General features: G+C 38.7%; 1 protein-coding gene across 2 annotated transcripts in view; it reads left to right on the top strand.

The window, feature by feature from the left end:
- Positions 1 to 9,192, top strand: part of tmem170b (transmembrane protein 170B) — a 69,069-nt gene extending 59,877 nt beyond the window's left edge. For both annotated transcript variants that reach the window (XM_043719032.1, XM_043719033.1), the window contains exon 3: positions 4,521 to 9,192. In XM_043719032.1, the coding sequence (XP_043574967.1) occupies positions 4,521 to 4,651 (131 nt within the window). In that variant the 3' untranslated portion in view covers positions 4,652 to 9,192. The remainder of the gene's footprint in view (positions 1 to 4,520) is intronic.
- Positions 9,193 to 17,648: the final 8,456 nt, after the last annotated feature.

Below are 17,648 nucleotides of genomic sequence, written 5' to 3'. Positions count from 1 at the left end.
GTGGCACTCCACTGGTCACAGGCCTCCAGTCTGAAAAACAACCCTCCATCACCACCCTCTGTATCCAAATGGCTAGTTCTCCCTGTATTCTATGAGATCTAACCTTGCTAATCAGTTTCCCATGGGGAACCTTGTCGAACACCTTACTGAAGTCCATATAGATCACATCTACAGCTCTGCCCTCATCAATCCTCTTTGAATTTTTTGAAGAAGTAACAATCAAGTTAGTGAGACATGATTTCCCACGCGCACAACCATGTTGACTATCCCTAATCAGTCCTTGTCTTTCCAAATACCTGGAACTCTGAGGGACAGGACGTACCTCCAATAACTTGCCCACCACCGAGGTCAGGCTCACTGGCCTATAGTTCCCTGGCTTGTCCTTTATGACATTTCTTAAACAGTGGCACCACGTTTACCAACCTCCACTCTTCCAGCACCTGACCTGTGATCAATGATACAAATATCTAACAATCGGATGCTTGGACACTTACATTTGGAAGTAGTTGAGCTTATTTTGGAGAGCTTAGTTGGACTGCCAGATTTCTATTCCAGACAAAAAATGCAGCCGCCATGTTGACAATAAGTCCATAAGACGTGGGAAGAGGAACAGGCCATCTGAGAATTCAAATAGCTGATCTGTTAATCCTAAACACCACTTTACTGCTTTATGCTTTTATAGCTCTAGATTTTCTTACTGATTAGAAATCTATCTCTCGAATATAAATAACAACCCAGCCTTGAAGGGCCTCCATGGTAAAGAATCTCACAGGCACCCTATCCTTGAGAGGAAAATAAATCCTCCTTGTCTCCATCTGAACTAAGTGACACCTTACTTTGAGGTTATGCCTTTTATGGTCTAGACTGTCCCACAAGTGGAAGTAACCTCTCTACATTGACCCTGTGAAGCCTCCTAAGGATCTTATTTGTTTCAACAAGGTGTCCTCTCGTTCATCTAAATTGTCCTTAAGCATTCTGAACTTTTGTTCTCCAATCCAATTTGTAAACACCTTTTGTTAGTCTCAGTTGGAATATTGTGATTAGTTCTGACATCACTTTTCCAGGAAAGTTGATTCAGATGCTGACAGGAATGAGTGGCTTCACTTATGATGAGAAATCAGAAACGTTAGGACAATTCTTCTCTTAAACAAAAAAGGTGAAGCGCTGACTCGTTGGCGATTTTCAAGATGATCGGCTTTGCTAACGTAAAGAGAACAAATGTTTTCTTCAATGAGTTTATCAGTGTACTTCATATTTGTGTATATATTGTATATGATTGTGATTTGGTAAAACTTCAAAGTTTTCACATGACATAAGTTTGTCATTGTTCATTTATTACATTGCAATGAATAGTAACAGACTTCAAGAGGGTAGGCAGACACCTGGTAAATGAAGATTAATGTGAAATTGCAGTTAGAAAAGAAATGGTGGATTGGCTTGAATGTACTTTGGTGTTGCAAAGTAGATACCCTTGAGGAAATAAGGACAGAATCAATTTGGTTAGAGGTAAGGAGGATATGTGCATTCCATAGACCCTCCAATAATGAGGGAGAACAAATCTGGGAGATCACAGTTTTGCAAGAACTGTAAAATGCTGATATTGGCTGATTTTTATCAGTCTGTATTTGGGTAATTACAATAAAGGTAAAAGAGGGAGAGGGATTTCTGAAATGTGTGCCCGAGAATTTCCTTGATTGTGATGTTATTGGCCCTCGTAGGAAGAAGGCATTCCTAGATCTATCACAGGAAATTAGATAGGCCGAATGGACTAAATGTTTGTTGGGCAATATTTGACTAAGAGTTATCATTGTAGTCTAAACCTTATGATACAAATAGAGAAGCAAGGAATATTCCAAAGTAAAACTTCTAAATTGGAATAGAACTACTTGAATAGGGTGAGAGGAAACCTGTCCAGTGTAAATTGGAACAAACATCTGGCAAGCAAAACACTCGGTGGTCTTTGTGGAGGAGAATCTTTTTGATACTGGATAGATCCCACAAAGGGGAACCAAAGTTAGAGCATCGTGATGAGAGAGATTCACTTTTTCTTTGGTCTGTGATGCATGTCGGATGAATTCTTCAAGTGAGAACCAGAACCAGAACCAGAACCAGAATGAGTTCAGTAAATCGAGCGAAGTGAAGAGGAAAATGAGATTGGCGGTTAATGTAAAGGGAACATACTATTTACAGGCCAGTAAAGTATTTATTGCGGTCAAAGTGATTAGAGGTGTTGCATAAGACTGTACTTGATGAGTACATTTTTATCGCTATTAAACAAATGAGGAGGCTGCTGGCAAAATATTGGTGATTTGGAGATGTAGAGATCATGGATTGGGTGAAAATTGACAGGTAGGATTAACTGTGCTTTAACTAAGTCATCTACTCTGGCTTGCATCCTAGATTGCTAAAGGAGTTGAGATGGATACCCTTATTGCAGTAACTAAAACCATACGCTGTTTTTTACGAAAATGCTGGTAATCATACATGTTCCATTGCAGATGAGAACCTGCCATTGAAAGGCAATATTTTTGAATCAACAAATATGCTTTTGTAATCAGATTTTTATTGGATCAATAGGAACAAGAAATAAAATTAGTGAAATGATAACATAGAAATTCAAATGCATGTGCTGTCTACCATGGGATAAGCAGAGCTACAAATGGGAAGTGGGATGGCAAGGGGAATGGAGATTAGAGAGGTGAGAGAAGCTGAGAATAGAAGGGTAAGGAAGAGATGGCAATAATGGGCACCAGTTTGCGTTGATGGCACCAACTCTCTGTTGAAATAAATTTAGCAGGAGGAGCACCGTTTTTATGTAGTTTTAATGTATGCTCCCTGCTCTTGCATTTTATTGACTATATTCATCCAGAGACCCAGGTAATCCTTTGGGGACCTGGGTTTAAATCCTGTCAAAGCATCATGGAATTTGAATCCAATTTTAAAAGAAAATCTGCCATTAAGAATCTAATGAAAACCATGAAACAACTGTCAGTTGTTGTAAAAGCACATCTAGTTAATTAATGTCCTTCAGGGAAGGATATCTGCTCTGGTCTACGTGTGACTCCAGACTTGGCTCTTAATTGCTCTTTGGCCCAGTTAATTCACTATGAATGATTTTTTTTTTTAGAAAAATCTTCTGTGCCTATTGTGCTGCCTTCGGGGATCTGTGGGCCTGCACACTGATTTCTCTGTTCATTGTCATGAGGGCTTGATCCTGAGCACAGTGGAATTGTACCAGTAACAACATGTCTGTCCCAAAGGACTCGTTTGATTATTATCCTTTTTGCTTCCTGCACTGAGCCAATTATTTATGCAAGTTTCTGACTTCCCATGAGCTTTTGCTTTTCTGGCTGGTCTGTTTTTGTCAAAAATGTGCTAAACTCCAAATATATTGTATCAACAGGTTACTGTCCTCAATTCCACGTGTAGGCAATTTTTTAAAGAATCAGTTTTAAGTCAAATAGATTTTCTAAACCAATCCAAGTTGATCATCTTTGATCCATATTTTTCTATTTGGTGCTTTATTTTGTCACTTAAAAACTAGAATGTTACTGGGAGTGCTCCTGTATAGCACTTAACCAATGCCTTTTGGAAGTTCATAAACATCACTTCAATATATTTTTACCCTCAACTACCATCTCTGCTAATTCATCTGAGAGTTAATGAAGTTAATTAAATGCAATTTTCCTTTTTCAAGAGTTCTTATTTCTATTACCCTCCTGGTATTTGAAGTGTTGAATAATCAATGGATTCAATGAAAACTGTTTCTCTCTCTCCACAGATACTGAGGTTCTCCAATACTTTTTGTTTCATTAAAGCTAGCATCTGCTATTTTGTTTTTGAGTATTTAATTCACTGCCACTTCTTTTGCAGGTATATCCATTGAAGAGGTTCTGCTCTTCTCTCTGACAGGATTTCTATTTCACACTTTTTTTTTTCTTTTCAGTTTATTCATCTTCATTGTTTTCTATTTTACCTCTTAGTGTTTTGTAAGGTGTTGAGGAGTCATTGAATTCAATATTAAATTATGTTGCTTTCTACCAAGAACTTGCCAGATTTGCTGAGTTTTTCTAATACTTTGTTTTATTTAATGCCTTTACCAAATCTGTGCTCTTGTTTCTTAATTTATATCTGTCCAAAGTGACACTCACTGGGGTGAAACAGCTTCGAGAGCTTTAGTCTTCAATTGTGGAGATTTTCTTTGTAAGTCCTTTTGAGATCTCCAATCCTCCGGTGACATCCCTGTTCAAAAAAGAGAATTAGAAGATTTTAGCTAGTGCTTCTACGATTTCCATCTTTAACCTTTTCATGTTGGATCCATCACACCTGGTCCTGGTGTTGTATCCTATTTAAGTCCAGACTGTTGGTCATATTGATGGCAAATCCTGGTTTTATTCTTACGGATACTCGTTTTCTGTTACCAGAAATGCTTTGTTTAGCTCACCATTATCTATTCATTTTTTTAAATGTTAATGATTTGCTTCTTGTGAAGTAATTGTTCTTTTTTTAATTTTGTTTAGGTGCAGCAGTGGCTGGTGTATACAGGGTAGCAGGCAAAACCATGGCTCCGCTTGAGGCTCTGGTATTTGGTGCTGGACAGACAGTTCTCACAGTTGTCATCTCATTCTCGAGGATTCTAGCCACACTATGAGGGCAGATTTCATTTAAGCTAAGCAGTACTGTTGGAGCTCTCCATGTGGGGAATGTTTGAGGAAAAACCAGCTTACAGAATTGAATGCCAACCTGTAAGGTCATGAAGTTGTATGTGATCTCCAGGCCAGTAGGGGAAGGCTGTTTGGATCTCTAGTATGGCGCCACACGTGCTTTTTTTTCCCAGAAAGGAGGGCATGAAGATGATTATGGGATCAGTGAAGGCTCACAAGCAAAACATATTTTCTACAGTTACCATTAATTGTTAATGGTGGCAGATGCACACAACTGTAAATGCACTCCAATATAAACTGCAGGGAGAGTGTCAGTATTACATGTGCCAAACTTGGAAGTTTTTAAACATTAATTTGAAAATGTGAACTATGATATCCAGGTAAAAAGTGGGCTCTGGGGAGATGTTTACTACTGTACATAAGTAAGATTATTATAAGAATTAGACATGGTGTTTCTTGTTCATCCTTTTCTCCCACAAACCTGAGGATATTGTGTTTGTATTTGTGTTGTAATGATAGAAAAGCCCTAACAGATGACGAGGTTTAAATACCGCCATTAGTGATGAGCATTAGCGCATTGCCATTTTAACTTTTTGTAATGACCAATCTTGCTTTTGTTCATCACTGCGGCTTCCTCAAACAGTGCAGACTATTCAACTATTAATTTTTTGGAAAGTAATCATAATACCAGTAAACTATTCACTCGACTGAAACTTAGTATTGCTGCTTGTGCATGTCACCTTTTTTAGCCAATATGATTGTGCACAAGCTAGCTTTTAGCAGTGTGCATGCCAGCAGCAAAAAAAAAATGAACCATTGTTCACTCAGTTTACACTTCTTAATATGCACAGGAAAATTATGGTTGAGTATTTCTGAGTAATCCTGTGAAATTCATACATATCTATCATTTCCACTTCTTTCACCCAACTATGCTGCGTGGAGTTTTTTTTGTGTGGTTCAAATGGATGCACAGTGGTTTACAGGGTCAGTTTTCTAGGCAGGTCTGAGTTGCTGTGCAGTAGTTTACACGGCTTGCCTTCCCAACAAACTCCCAAATTCAAATTTTGATTTGCATGCTCCTCTAACTCCTCTCACCTGTTACAGCTGGGAATACTCGCGCTTGATTATAAAGTGGAAGTTGCAAACCTTGATGTTGAACACCATGGTATACTTGAAGCATGTCTGTTGTGCACATTCTTTTGGATTTACATTACTGTAGTAAATTATGTGGCTGAAAATGCTCAGACACTGCTGTTATAGAGGTAGCTTTAGAGCTGATTAAAATGTTATGTTTGATGGTATGAGAGATGGGCATTACCGTATATTGAATGCATTGAACGTTTTGATTTTTTTGTAACATTGAATCTGGGACTGTAACCAAAGATTTGTAAACCAGGTGTTGGGGTGTTGCCCATTCTGCTGCTAATTTGTCACTCTTTTTGTTTAAATTGAGTAAATTTCTTTTTTGTGAATCATTTTGAAACGTAAACATTTACATTGCTGGAGGCAATGGTTCTGGAAAGATTAAGATCCAAGTTTGGCTCCAGACTTATTTTTAATTTTGCTTTATGAACTAAATATACTCCATGGACATCAAGACTTCAGGCTTGGTTCATTTTAATATTTTTTTAAAAATCATGTGTCCCTAATATACACAGTACAAATTTCTAAAGGCCTCCGAAAGGGCTCAATGTCTATCACGATTTGAAGAAATGCATTCAATGGACAAGTTTAAAATTTATCCGATGACTTGTGATAATCTGGTAACTATCCCTTTTAAATCTTGTTTAACTCCCACAGACACTGCAGACTATGTTCACATATATCTGCTGTATAAACTATTCTAGTTTATCAAAAAATGAAACTTTATTTTTTTTCTGCAAGCCATCCTCCATATACCATTCTGAGGGATGAAATCACAAAGAATAGTTTGCCTTTTTAAAAATATTATAGCTTTCAACTGTTGGTGTAACATCAAAAACATAATTTTTGAATATACATGGGTGGAGTGTAATGCAAGTGCTATGTTAACCTGGAACATTTTGTAGCTGTCTCCTTTGGATCAACTTAGTAAACAAAAGTTCCCTTCGTTTTACTCTCGATGGCAAACTATAAGCAAAATATGAGTAGAGGACTGAAAAACCAAGGAATATCTGAAAGCCAGAGGGTATTTGTTTAAATCTGTCAACGGCCATTTCCTTAAATGGTTCGTTTTAGTAAACTATGCAAGTTTAGAAGTATGTTTTCAGGAGAAAGGACTGGGATGGATAAAAGAATCATTGCCTGATTGCAAAATACACCCTAAATCTATCCAGTTGATGTCCATAATTTTGATCTATACAATCATGTTTCAGAAAGTTCCATCTCATCATACATGTTCTATTTGACTCATTCTATGAGGAATGAAGATTTACAGTTTGCCAAAAGCTGCAGACAGATTGGAAAGTATTTAAGCCTGTGAAATTCCATGTGTGCTCCTAACCTTCTGCTACAGCTGTTAAATCATTAGATAAAATGAGCCCTTCAGATCCACGTAGAATTGTCCCTACTTCCAAGTCACTACCATCAATATAGTTTTTGTTCTGGTTACCTGCTTATAGTATAAAGGCTTTAATGATAGCCTTGGTGGTGGTACTGATGGTGGAATTTCAATTTAATACATATCTGGAATTAAAAGCCTAATGATGACTAAGAACGCACTGTCAATTGTCAGGAAAACTCATCTAATTCACTAATGTCCTTTTCGAGAAAGAAACCCAGCATTTCATGATCTGGGCAATGTGGATGACTGGTAACTGCCTTTTGGCCAGTGGCCCCAACAACCAATGAATGAATGAATTTTTTTTTTAAAAATGAGCCAAAACTGATAAGAATTTAATCTTTGACATTTCTTTTCAGAACTATTTGAATGATTAATGAATACAACGAAAGAATGTTAGTTTATGGGTTGACAAATATGGTATACTCTAACAGCTGGGTTATTTAGCATTTATCTTATGTTCCTTTTGACTCATGCATGACGTTATTTTTCTGCCTATGTTAGGAATACCCCAATTGTGTATGTTAACATTCTGGAGTGAAGTTCTGCTGGTCAATGTCAATGCCTCAGACTCTGCATTAACATCTCCACTATAAACTTTCTTATGAATACTTTACCTTTTTATTGATCCAATAGCTAAATCTCTCTGAAGAAAAATCTAACCTATATTTTTATACTTCATTTAAAGATCAGTATTTATTATTGTAGTTCTAAGTAAATGCCAGGATTTTAAAAACTTTTTCCAGCACTGTGCTCTTTAATTGCTAGATAGCAAGATGCAGTGCTAGTCCAGTAAACTTACTGGTTCTTTATTTTGAATCTACAATAAATCACCTGCCTGCTACAGCCTTAAATTTCATCTCCAACTGGTCTTTATTCTTGTTACCAATACCAAGAGCATGTTGAATGCTCCTGGTGTGTTTCAAATCTTATCAGTTATCCATTACAAACTTGGTTGGAAAAGGCTGAGTTCAGTCAAATTAGCTGTCTAAGCTGTCTTTTGTATATCTCAAACTATTTTAAAAATGAGAACTGTCTCTGTCAAACACAGTATTCTAGGTTAAAATGTGAATTCACATGCAAACTGGAAGTTATAAAATTGTATCAGTGGGATTTACTGTTCTTGAGCACTGGGCACTTTTTTTTTCCCCATTATCGTCTGCACAGTTTGGAAAACTGGTGACCAGAAACCCATAACTGTACTTGTCTTAATGATAACCTAAAGCCACTATGGTATCTCGGTCTGTAAGAACATTGTGCCATGTGAGTCTAATCCAAGGAGGGCTGTGTATTGGTTCAACTTTGTCTGAATTTTAAACTGTAGAGAATTCCACTATTTGGTACAGAGAAGGCAGTAAAAACCTATTTCAAGTACTTTATTATTGTTTGGTGTAAAGGTTGGGAGATATGCAAATTAGTGTTGTCAAATCTGCTTAAACATGATTGCCTAGACTTCCATCTCTATATTTAAATTGCTTGAGTAAAATGATTTTGAGTGATATTTATTTGGATCTTGCTGATTTGATTTCCTTAATGTCCTCATAATTGGCATTAGTCTGAAAAGACTCCACTTTTAAGATACTATAACATTAAAATTTAGATCAGCTTGACTTTTTTTGGATTTCTATTGATAGTAGTGTGGATGCAGATGTGTATTTGACCTGTGCCATACTTGACACTGAAAATAATATACTGCTGTAAAAGGCCTAGATTTTTTTTTCCTCTTACAGAATGTCATTCATTTTAAATGGATTTATACAGTCAGTTTTAGATTTGGAAAATCTAGTCTAAAATGTTTGTTGTTTCTTTGGGTCTGGGAACACTTGTTGGTCAGTAAAGTTTACTTGTTTGTTTGTTGTTTTTTACCCCCGTATCTGATATATTGGTGACAAAAAAGAGAATTGAGGTTTTGCACAGGCTCTAATTTTCAGTCAAGAAATTGGTAACTCTCTTTTTGTGTGAAAGTGCTGAATTATTTCTTTTTTTTTTTTTTAAAAAGAGCAGGTGCTGTAAAATTGTTTAAATCACGAGTTCTGCTGATTTCTCCAAAGAAGAAGCACAGTGCTTAAACTGGACGATAGCTCCTTAACAGGGCTGAAAGGAATGCTTGGCCCTGGTAAAGAGGAACATTTCTGATGCAATCACCTCCTTCTAGACAACAAAACTTGTGCATTTCTGTTGTTCTAGAGCACAATTATTCTTTCTTTTAGTTAAACATTTTATGGTTAAATACATTATTTTGGCTACCTCGTTATTATCTTTCGCTATCTAAAACAAAAAATTTCAGACAACTGTGGTAAGGTTAAGATTAGCAAGTTTTGAGAAGATTTTGTAGCTCAGGCTAAGGTTCTGGATGTAGCCTTGCTCGCTGAGCTCGAAGGTTCATTTTTAGACCCCTTGGCGTCATGGTAGCCCACAAACCCACCAACACATTAAAACAGCAGCTAATGAACTTGAAAGACCTTATTCAGACAACAAGCAAAACTAATGTCATTTGCAAAATACCTTGCAAGGACTGTAACAAATGCTACATTGGACAAACAGGCCACCAGGATACATGAACACCAACCAGCCACAAAATGACATTACCCCCTCTCACTAGTATCCTCCCATTCAGATAAGGAAGGACACCCCTTCGACTGGGACAACACATCCATCCGAGGACAAGCCAAACAAAGACATGCACGAGAATTCCTAGAAGCATGGCATTCCAACAGGAAATTAGATTAGATTAGATTAGATTAGATTACTTACAGTGTGGAAATCCTCCCATTCAGATAAGGAAGGACACCCCTTCGACTGGGACAACACATCCATCCGAGGACAAGCCAAACAAAGACATGCATGAGAATTCCTAGAAGCATGGCATTCCAACAGGAAATCTATCAACAAACACATTGACTTGGATCCCATTTACCACCCTCTGAGAAAAAGACCAGGAAATGAAATCACCAACCCAAGGAAACCCAAACATATAAATAGAAAGCAGGAAACACCAGTTTTGCTTTGTCCGGAGGCTCATTGAAGATGTTACCTAGTATGGTGATGAAACGTCTGAAAATGAACCTTTCGGCTCAGCAAGCAAACCTACATCCAAGATTAAGATTAGTGGCATGTGGAATGAACTCTTAAATGCATTGTTTAAAATGTATTCAACTAAAAATTGTCACTTAATGCACTGCATTTTCCCCCTTCCTGAAAATTGTTTAGTTTTTAATGTTTTAGGCATTCCTGTTCTACAATTAATTAAATGGGTTTACTTCCAAGACGTTGCCTTTTGTTTCCTTCAGCCAACACTGAGAGTTTAGAACTTTAAAAATGGATATTTAGCACAGTTTAACCGACTAAAACTAAAAGCTCAGTGACTGGCAGGATTTTCTCGACAGTATATGCTTGTAATTTCATGCAATTATATAATATTTTTGTCAACATGCATGGAATCTCTTTCAACCAAACTTTTCTTATTCCAAATCATTCAAACAAAATCCAGTGTGAAAAAATTCCCAGGAAACTTTTTTTAAACCAGCTGCAACTTCAAGCACAGCCCTGCAGCTGATGAGCTTGTTAAATGTATACAAACATTTCTTGCAATAGAAAGCAACCTGCTATAATGTTTTAAAGTCAACTGTACAGACAAACAGTGTCAGTTGTATTGAAACTGAGCAATATTTTTAATGCATTTTAAAAACAAAATCCAAAAATGTCTATTCTGATGAGCCACTTTTTTCTTAAAGTACAACATTATGTGCCCACGACTACAGCAATAAATCTTTAACTCATTGCTCATTATAGTTCAGATGAGATCTGATTTAAGTTTTTTTTTTGTACAACTGAAGAATAAATTCTCCACTTTTTGAAATTCAGCTATTTTGTTTCTGGTAATTCATGCATACAATGATGTTTAATTGAACCAAAATTGCTCTTGCGATGTCCACGTTGCAGGTGAGGTCAGTATTTCTGCCCATCTCTCTAATAGCCCAGCATCTGTCTCAATGGTGAAGGAATACAATGTGGTTCAAGTTGGGATGATGTGTAGCTTGGAGTGGATCATCTGGGTGCTAACATTTCCACACTTCCTTGCTCGTCTTCGTGATGAGGTCAAGTTTTAACTGCTGTTGAAAGAGCTATGACTTTGTTTTGTTTGTTGTAGTACATCCTTCTGATGATGCACACTGCTGTCACTTGATGCTCGTGGCGGAGAGCACAAATGTTTAAGGTGGTGGGGAAGGTGCTGATCAAGTGGGTGGATTAGTTTGGGATGGCTTTGAACATCTCTAGTATTATTAAAGTTACGTCTATCCTGACAAGGAAAGTATATTTGTAGATGGTTGACAGACTTTGGAAATTCAGCAGGCGAGTTTATTGCTACAGGATTCCTAGCCTCTGATTTGTTTTTGTAACCACAATATTTATGTGGTTATTTCAGTTAAATTTCTGCTTAGTGGCAATCTCATCTCTTGGTAATCGAGGGGTCAATGATGATAATGCTTTGAAGGTTAAAGGAGATGGTTAGCTTTTCTCAGGTAGTGATAATCATTGCCTGATGGCTTTGCACATTTACTCACTACCTATTATCAGCATAAGCCTCAATTTTCTCCAGGTCTTGTTGTATATGCACACGTATTAGTGTCTGAGGAATTGCAAATGGTACTGAACAATGTGTGATCATCAGAATATTCTGAACATTTGTTAGAGGGAAGTCATTGAATCAGCTAAAGATGGTTGGACCTAAGAAACACCTGCAGTTATTCCTAGGTTTCTTTAATTGCCCTTCAAAACTTTTGATTATTTTTGCTGTGATGGTGTATATTGGCACCTCTTTTGGTCAAATATAATTCCTCACTTTACACAATTAAAAGAATATTCCATTTTGCTGTCTATTCCTGAAAAATGTAGGGTGTAGGTTTGCTTGCTGAGCTGTAGGTTTGATATCCAGACGTTTCATTACCTGGCTAGGTAACATCATCAGTGGCGACCTCCTAGTGAAGCAAAGCTGTTGTCTCCTGCATTCTATTTATATGTTTGTCCTGGAAGGGGTTCCTGGGGTTTGTGGTGATGTCATTTCCTGTTCGTATTCTGTGGGGTTGATAGATGGTATCTAGATCTATGCGTTTGTTTATGGCACTGTGATTGGAGTGCCAGGCCTCTGGGAATTCTCTGGCATGTCTTTGCTTAGCCTGTCCCAGGATAGATGTGTTGTCCCAGTCGAACTGGTGGTTTTTTTAATCCATGTGTAGGACTATGAGGAGAGAGGATCGTGTCTTTTTGTGACTAGCTGGTGTTCGTGTATCCTGGTGGCTAACTTTCTTCCTGTTTGTCGGAACACCTATTCCAACGAGCCACCACACACTGCAGCACAGGCGAACTTCGGAAAACAGAAGACAACCATATATACAACATATTCAAGAAGAATGGATACTCAAAAAATACAGTGCGCAGATTCCTCAAGAACAAACCACGACGAGCAGACCAAACACAGCCAGAAATCCTAACCACCTTACCATACATCAAAGAAGTTTCAGAAATGACAGCCAGACTACTAAGACCCCTCGGAATCCTAGTAGCACACAAACCCACCAACACACTCAAACAAAAACTAACAAACTTGAAAGACCCAGCACAGCCCATGGACAAAACCAACGTCATCTACAAAGTTCCATGCAAGGACTGCCACAAACACCACGTAGAACAAACAGGAAGAAAGTTAGCCACCAAGATACATGAACACCAGCTAGCCACAAAAAGACACCACCCTCTCTCCCTCGTAGTCCTATACATGGATGAAAAAAACCACCATTTTGACTGGGACAGGCTAAGCAAAGACATGCCAGAGAATTCCTAGAGGCCTGGCACTCCAACCACAACGCCATAAACAAACACACCGATCTAGATACCATCTATCAACCCCTCAGAAAACGAACAGGAAATGACATCACCACAAACCCCAGGAACCCCATCCAGGACAAACATGTAAACAGAATGCAGGAGACAACAGCTTCGCTTCACTTGGAGGTCACCACTGATGATGTTACCTAGCCAGGTAATGAAACGTCTGGCTATCAAACCTACAGCTCAGTGAGCAAACCTACACCCTAAACCTCCACCTAAGCTACAAACCTTGCAATTCCTGAAAATGGATGAACTCCCTCTTGTCTATCATAGTTTTACCTTCAGTTAAGCAACATTTTTTTTTAAGCATTTGACCAACTGGATCTCCTAAGTTTCTATCATCTGCAAGCTTTGATATCTGACAATTCAATTCTAAAAAAGCGTATGATCAAAAGCTTTGTCTCAGGTGCTTTTCTTCCTCTTTACGCAGGAATTGGGAAGGCCATTCCAGCTGTTCAGTCCTTCTGAGCCATTGGTCAGTTCAGTGGTGAGGAGCCAGGGTGAGAATGGTTTTAATGCATTCAGGTTGATAGCACTTTTGTTAAATATACAGTGCAGGTCTCCTTTTCCTAACCTGTGAAAATGATCAATTTCAGAAATTGTGCAGTAATTGTGACCTTTGCAAAATTTTCAGCATTAAGTTGTAATGAGTTGTACGTGGCCTCTTTTTTGAGGAGCAACAATGCAGCTTGATTCTTCTTTTATCACAAAATTCTGGGTTTTTTCTTTTGAAGAAAGGGGCACCTCAACTCCTCAGTGCCATAATAATAATCAAAACAATCCTCTGTTTCATATCTTGGGTAGTGGGGACAGCACTGGAGGCTGCTCCTTGATTGCAAAGACTTCTGTGCTACTTTATCTCTTAGATACTCCTTGCCTCTTCTGCAGTGCAAGTGGCTGTAACCAAACAAGCAAGGTGTTTGGAAGAATCCAATTTGTAGTAACTTGTTTCCTTGCATTCCCTGAGTTAGGTGACCATTAATGAAACTGTACTTGGCCATTCCTGTAAAGGTCAGTCACAAAGAAAGAATGACTAATTGAGAGACTTTGCCAGAGGATCGAAGGTGCAACCATTAACCCGGTTCTCTTGCAAGGACGGCCATCTTTCCCTCCATGTGCTGAGTGTTTGAGCTCACACTTGAGAGCCAAATCATGTTGTTAGTAACTGTGTGTTATTTGTCTCAAATATTTCAAAAGGCATTTGTTTACAGAAGTATTACAGTTTAGCAGGGGGCATTTTAATAATGCAACCACCATGTCCAGAACTGGATAGAACTTCAATTCTAAAAAAACTCATGTATTATTAATTGAATCTGGCCTCCAACTAGTCAATGGTGAGACCAAAAATGTGGGATTTGTTGAACACTAAGGAATATTTGGATGTAATATGTATTGTGTATGGCTTACTGTAAATGATGGAAGGGAAGATTTCTCAAAGTATTGTTTTCTAGTATCTTAACTGAATAGAAAGACTTGGTAACTTTTTTTTTGCAGATGGACGATGTATTAATTGGAGCAAAATTAGACTTAATTGAATGTTGTGTTTCAGTTCTTTTGCAAACAATATTGTATTAACGTGTTTGTTTGCAACACTCTGGCCTACTGTAGTAGACTGCTGCAGTGGAGAAAATTCTATTATTCAACCTGATTTAATGGGTGAAACAAAGCATCCTCCTCTCTGTATTGAATCAAAACCTTTTCATTTTTTTTCGATTTTGTTATCTTCTTCAAAAATATACTGTCTTGTAGCAACTCCAAACATCTACGCACTTGTCAACAAGCTTGCTGTTTCCTCTTGTTTGTTGAAATGAATAAAATTACAAAATGGAATAGCGCACTTTTATTTTGCCAATGAAAGAATTTTGGCTTCAAGCAATGGTTATGTATGTGTAGCAAATTCATTTAGTGTTTTGCCTAGCACCCCTTTTTCCTCCCATCCCAATGATTTTTGGATGCATTGAACTCTACAACTGGGTTTGATTACACTTACTGTATGATAATTACAAAGCTGTAAATAATGTATATTATAGTTTTTAATTTCTTTTATAAGCAACCATTTTTATTTCCCTATTTACGATACAGCCCTGTATTGTACATAACTACTTGGAGAATAAAGTTTTGCAGTGAACTATTTTGACTTGGCCTGCCTTAACTTTCAACTGACTTGAAGTGAAACAGAATGGATAAAGTTAGCCGTGAAAAGTGCTGATTATCGCTTTGTAAATTGTTGAAGTTTTATCTTTTTCAATCAGCACATCAATGCCACAGAGAACAGCAGGAAATAAGAACAGGAACTGGTGCAAATATTCAGCAGCAAAGTTCACATTAACTTGAAACAGCCTGTAAAATATGCTAGCCTTGTTTTGTGATGGGTAATATGGATTCGTAGCCCAGAGAAATATTTAAAGGGAGCATGCACTGAAAGCAGCATGCACGTGCAACTAAATTTTAAACTACTTTAGATCAGGTCTGCATTACCTCCTTTCTGGGGAGGAGATGGTCTAGTGGAATTATTGCTAGATTATTAATCCAGACGCTCAATGTGTGTTCTGGCCATCTAAGTTGAAATCCCAACATGGCCTCCTCCAGTCATCACCAGCATTACAGATGCCAGTCTTCACTCAATTTGATTTTACTCCACAGGATATCAAGAAGCTGTTGGAGGCACTGGATACTACAAAGGCTATGGGCACTGACAACATTCTAGAAATAGTACTTGATGATTTGTGCTCCAAAACTTGCCATGACTCTAGCCAATCTGTTCCAGTACAGTTACACTAAGGGCATCTACCTGATGTGGAAATTGTCCAGGTGTCCTGAATACAAACAGCAAGAACAATCCAAACTGGTTTTTACTGCCCCTTCAGTCTATTCTTGATCATAACTAAAGAAATTGAAGGTGTTATCAACAGTGCTATCAAGCAACACCTGCTCAGTGAAGCCCAGTTTGAGTCCACCAGTATCACCCAGCTCCTGACCTCTTTTTAAGCCTTGGTTCAAAAATAGACAAAAGAGCTGAATTCTAGACATGAGGTAGGAGTGACAGCCCTTGACATCAAGGCTGAATCCAACTGGTGTGGCATCAAGGAGCCCGAGCAAAACTGGAATTCATGGTAATTAGGGAATAAAACCTCTGCTGCTTGGAGTCAGACCTACAATATAGGAAATGGTTGTGGTTTTGGAGGTCAGATATCTCCACAGAAGGATATTTCTGAAGGAGTTCTTCAGGGTAGTGTCCTAGGCCCAACCATCTTCAGTTGTTTCATCAGTGACCTTCTCTGCATGTAAAGGTCAAAAGTAGGGGTGTTCATTGTACAATGTTCAGCATTATTCATGATTCTTCAGATAATAAGGCAGTCCATGGTCAGCTGCAATAAGTTCTGGACATTATTTAGGCTTGACCAAAATAATTATAGAAAAGATGTGATTGCCGAAGAGATTTAATGGGGTGTTGCATGGTCCAGGATATTTCAATTAGGAAGAGAGATCCGATAGTTTCGGTGGTGTTTTCCTTGGACCAGAGGAGACGGAGGTGGTGAACGTGATTTGAGATTAATAAAATTTAAGGTGCATAAGTAGAGGAGACAGAAACCTTTCTCCTTGATGAAGGGATTAATGACCATGTGGCATAGATTTTAAAAGGAAAGTGAAAAAACGTTTTGAACTCTGAGGGTGGTGTGATTTGGAGCTCACTGCCCGCATGGTAAAGGCTCATTCCCTTCTTATTTTAGCAAGAACCAAGTTGCACTGAAGAGGGAAACTGAGAAGTCGAGTGTGGTGCTGGAAAAGCTCAGCAGGTCAGGCAGCATCCGAGAAGCAGGAGAATTTGATGTTTCCGGCAAAAACCCTTAATCAGCAATGAGGCTTGTAAGCCAAGGGGGCTGAGAGATACATGGGAGGGGAAATGAGACTGGGAGGGAAGGTAGTGAGTGTGCGATAGGTAGATGAAGATGGGGAAGAAGTGATCGGTCAGAGAGGAGGGTGAAACAGATGAGTGGGAAGGACGATGGACAGGGCATGAGGGCGGTGCCGAGTTGGAAGGTTGTATCTGAGATGAGGTTTGGGGGGGGGGGCAGGGGAGGAGGAGGTGGGAGAATGAGGAAACTGGTGAAATCCACATTAATCGTGTGGTTGGAGGGTCCCAAGGCAGAAGATGAGGTTGTCTTTCTCCAGACGTCAAGTGGTGATGGAGAAGGCCTAGCATCTGCATGTCCTTGGTGGAGTGGGAGGGTCAGTCAGTGTTCAACCAGAGGGTGGTGGGTTGTTTCATGCAGGTGTCCCAGAGATGTTCTCTGAACCGTTCTGCAAGTAGGCATCCTGTCTCCCCAATGTAGAGAGCACATCGGAGCAATGGATACAGTAAATGACACGTGAAAGCGCAGGTGAATCTCTGATGGGCGTGGAAGAATCCTTTGGTGCCTTGGATGGAGGTGAGGATGCAGGTTTTGCAATTCTTGTGGCAGGGGTAAGTGCCGTGAGGGGAGGATGGGTTAGTGGGGGACCTGTCTGACAAGAGAGTCATGGAGGGAATGGTCTTTATGGAATGCAGATAGGGA

The sequence above is a fragment of the Chiloscyllium plagiosum genome, chromosome 29, assembly GCF_004010195.1.
Source record: "Chiloscyllium plagiosum isolate BGI_BamShark_2017 chromosome 29, ASM401019v2, whole genome shotgun sequence".
NCBI lineage: Eukaryota > Metazoa > Chordata > Chondrichthyes > Orectolobiformes > Hemiscylliidae > Chiloscyllium > Chiloscyllium plagiosum.
This window is presented reverse-complemented; position numbering and strand designations above follow the sequence as displayed.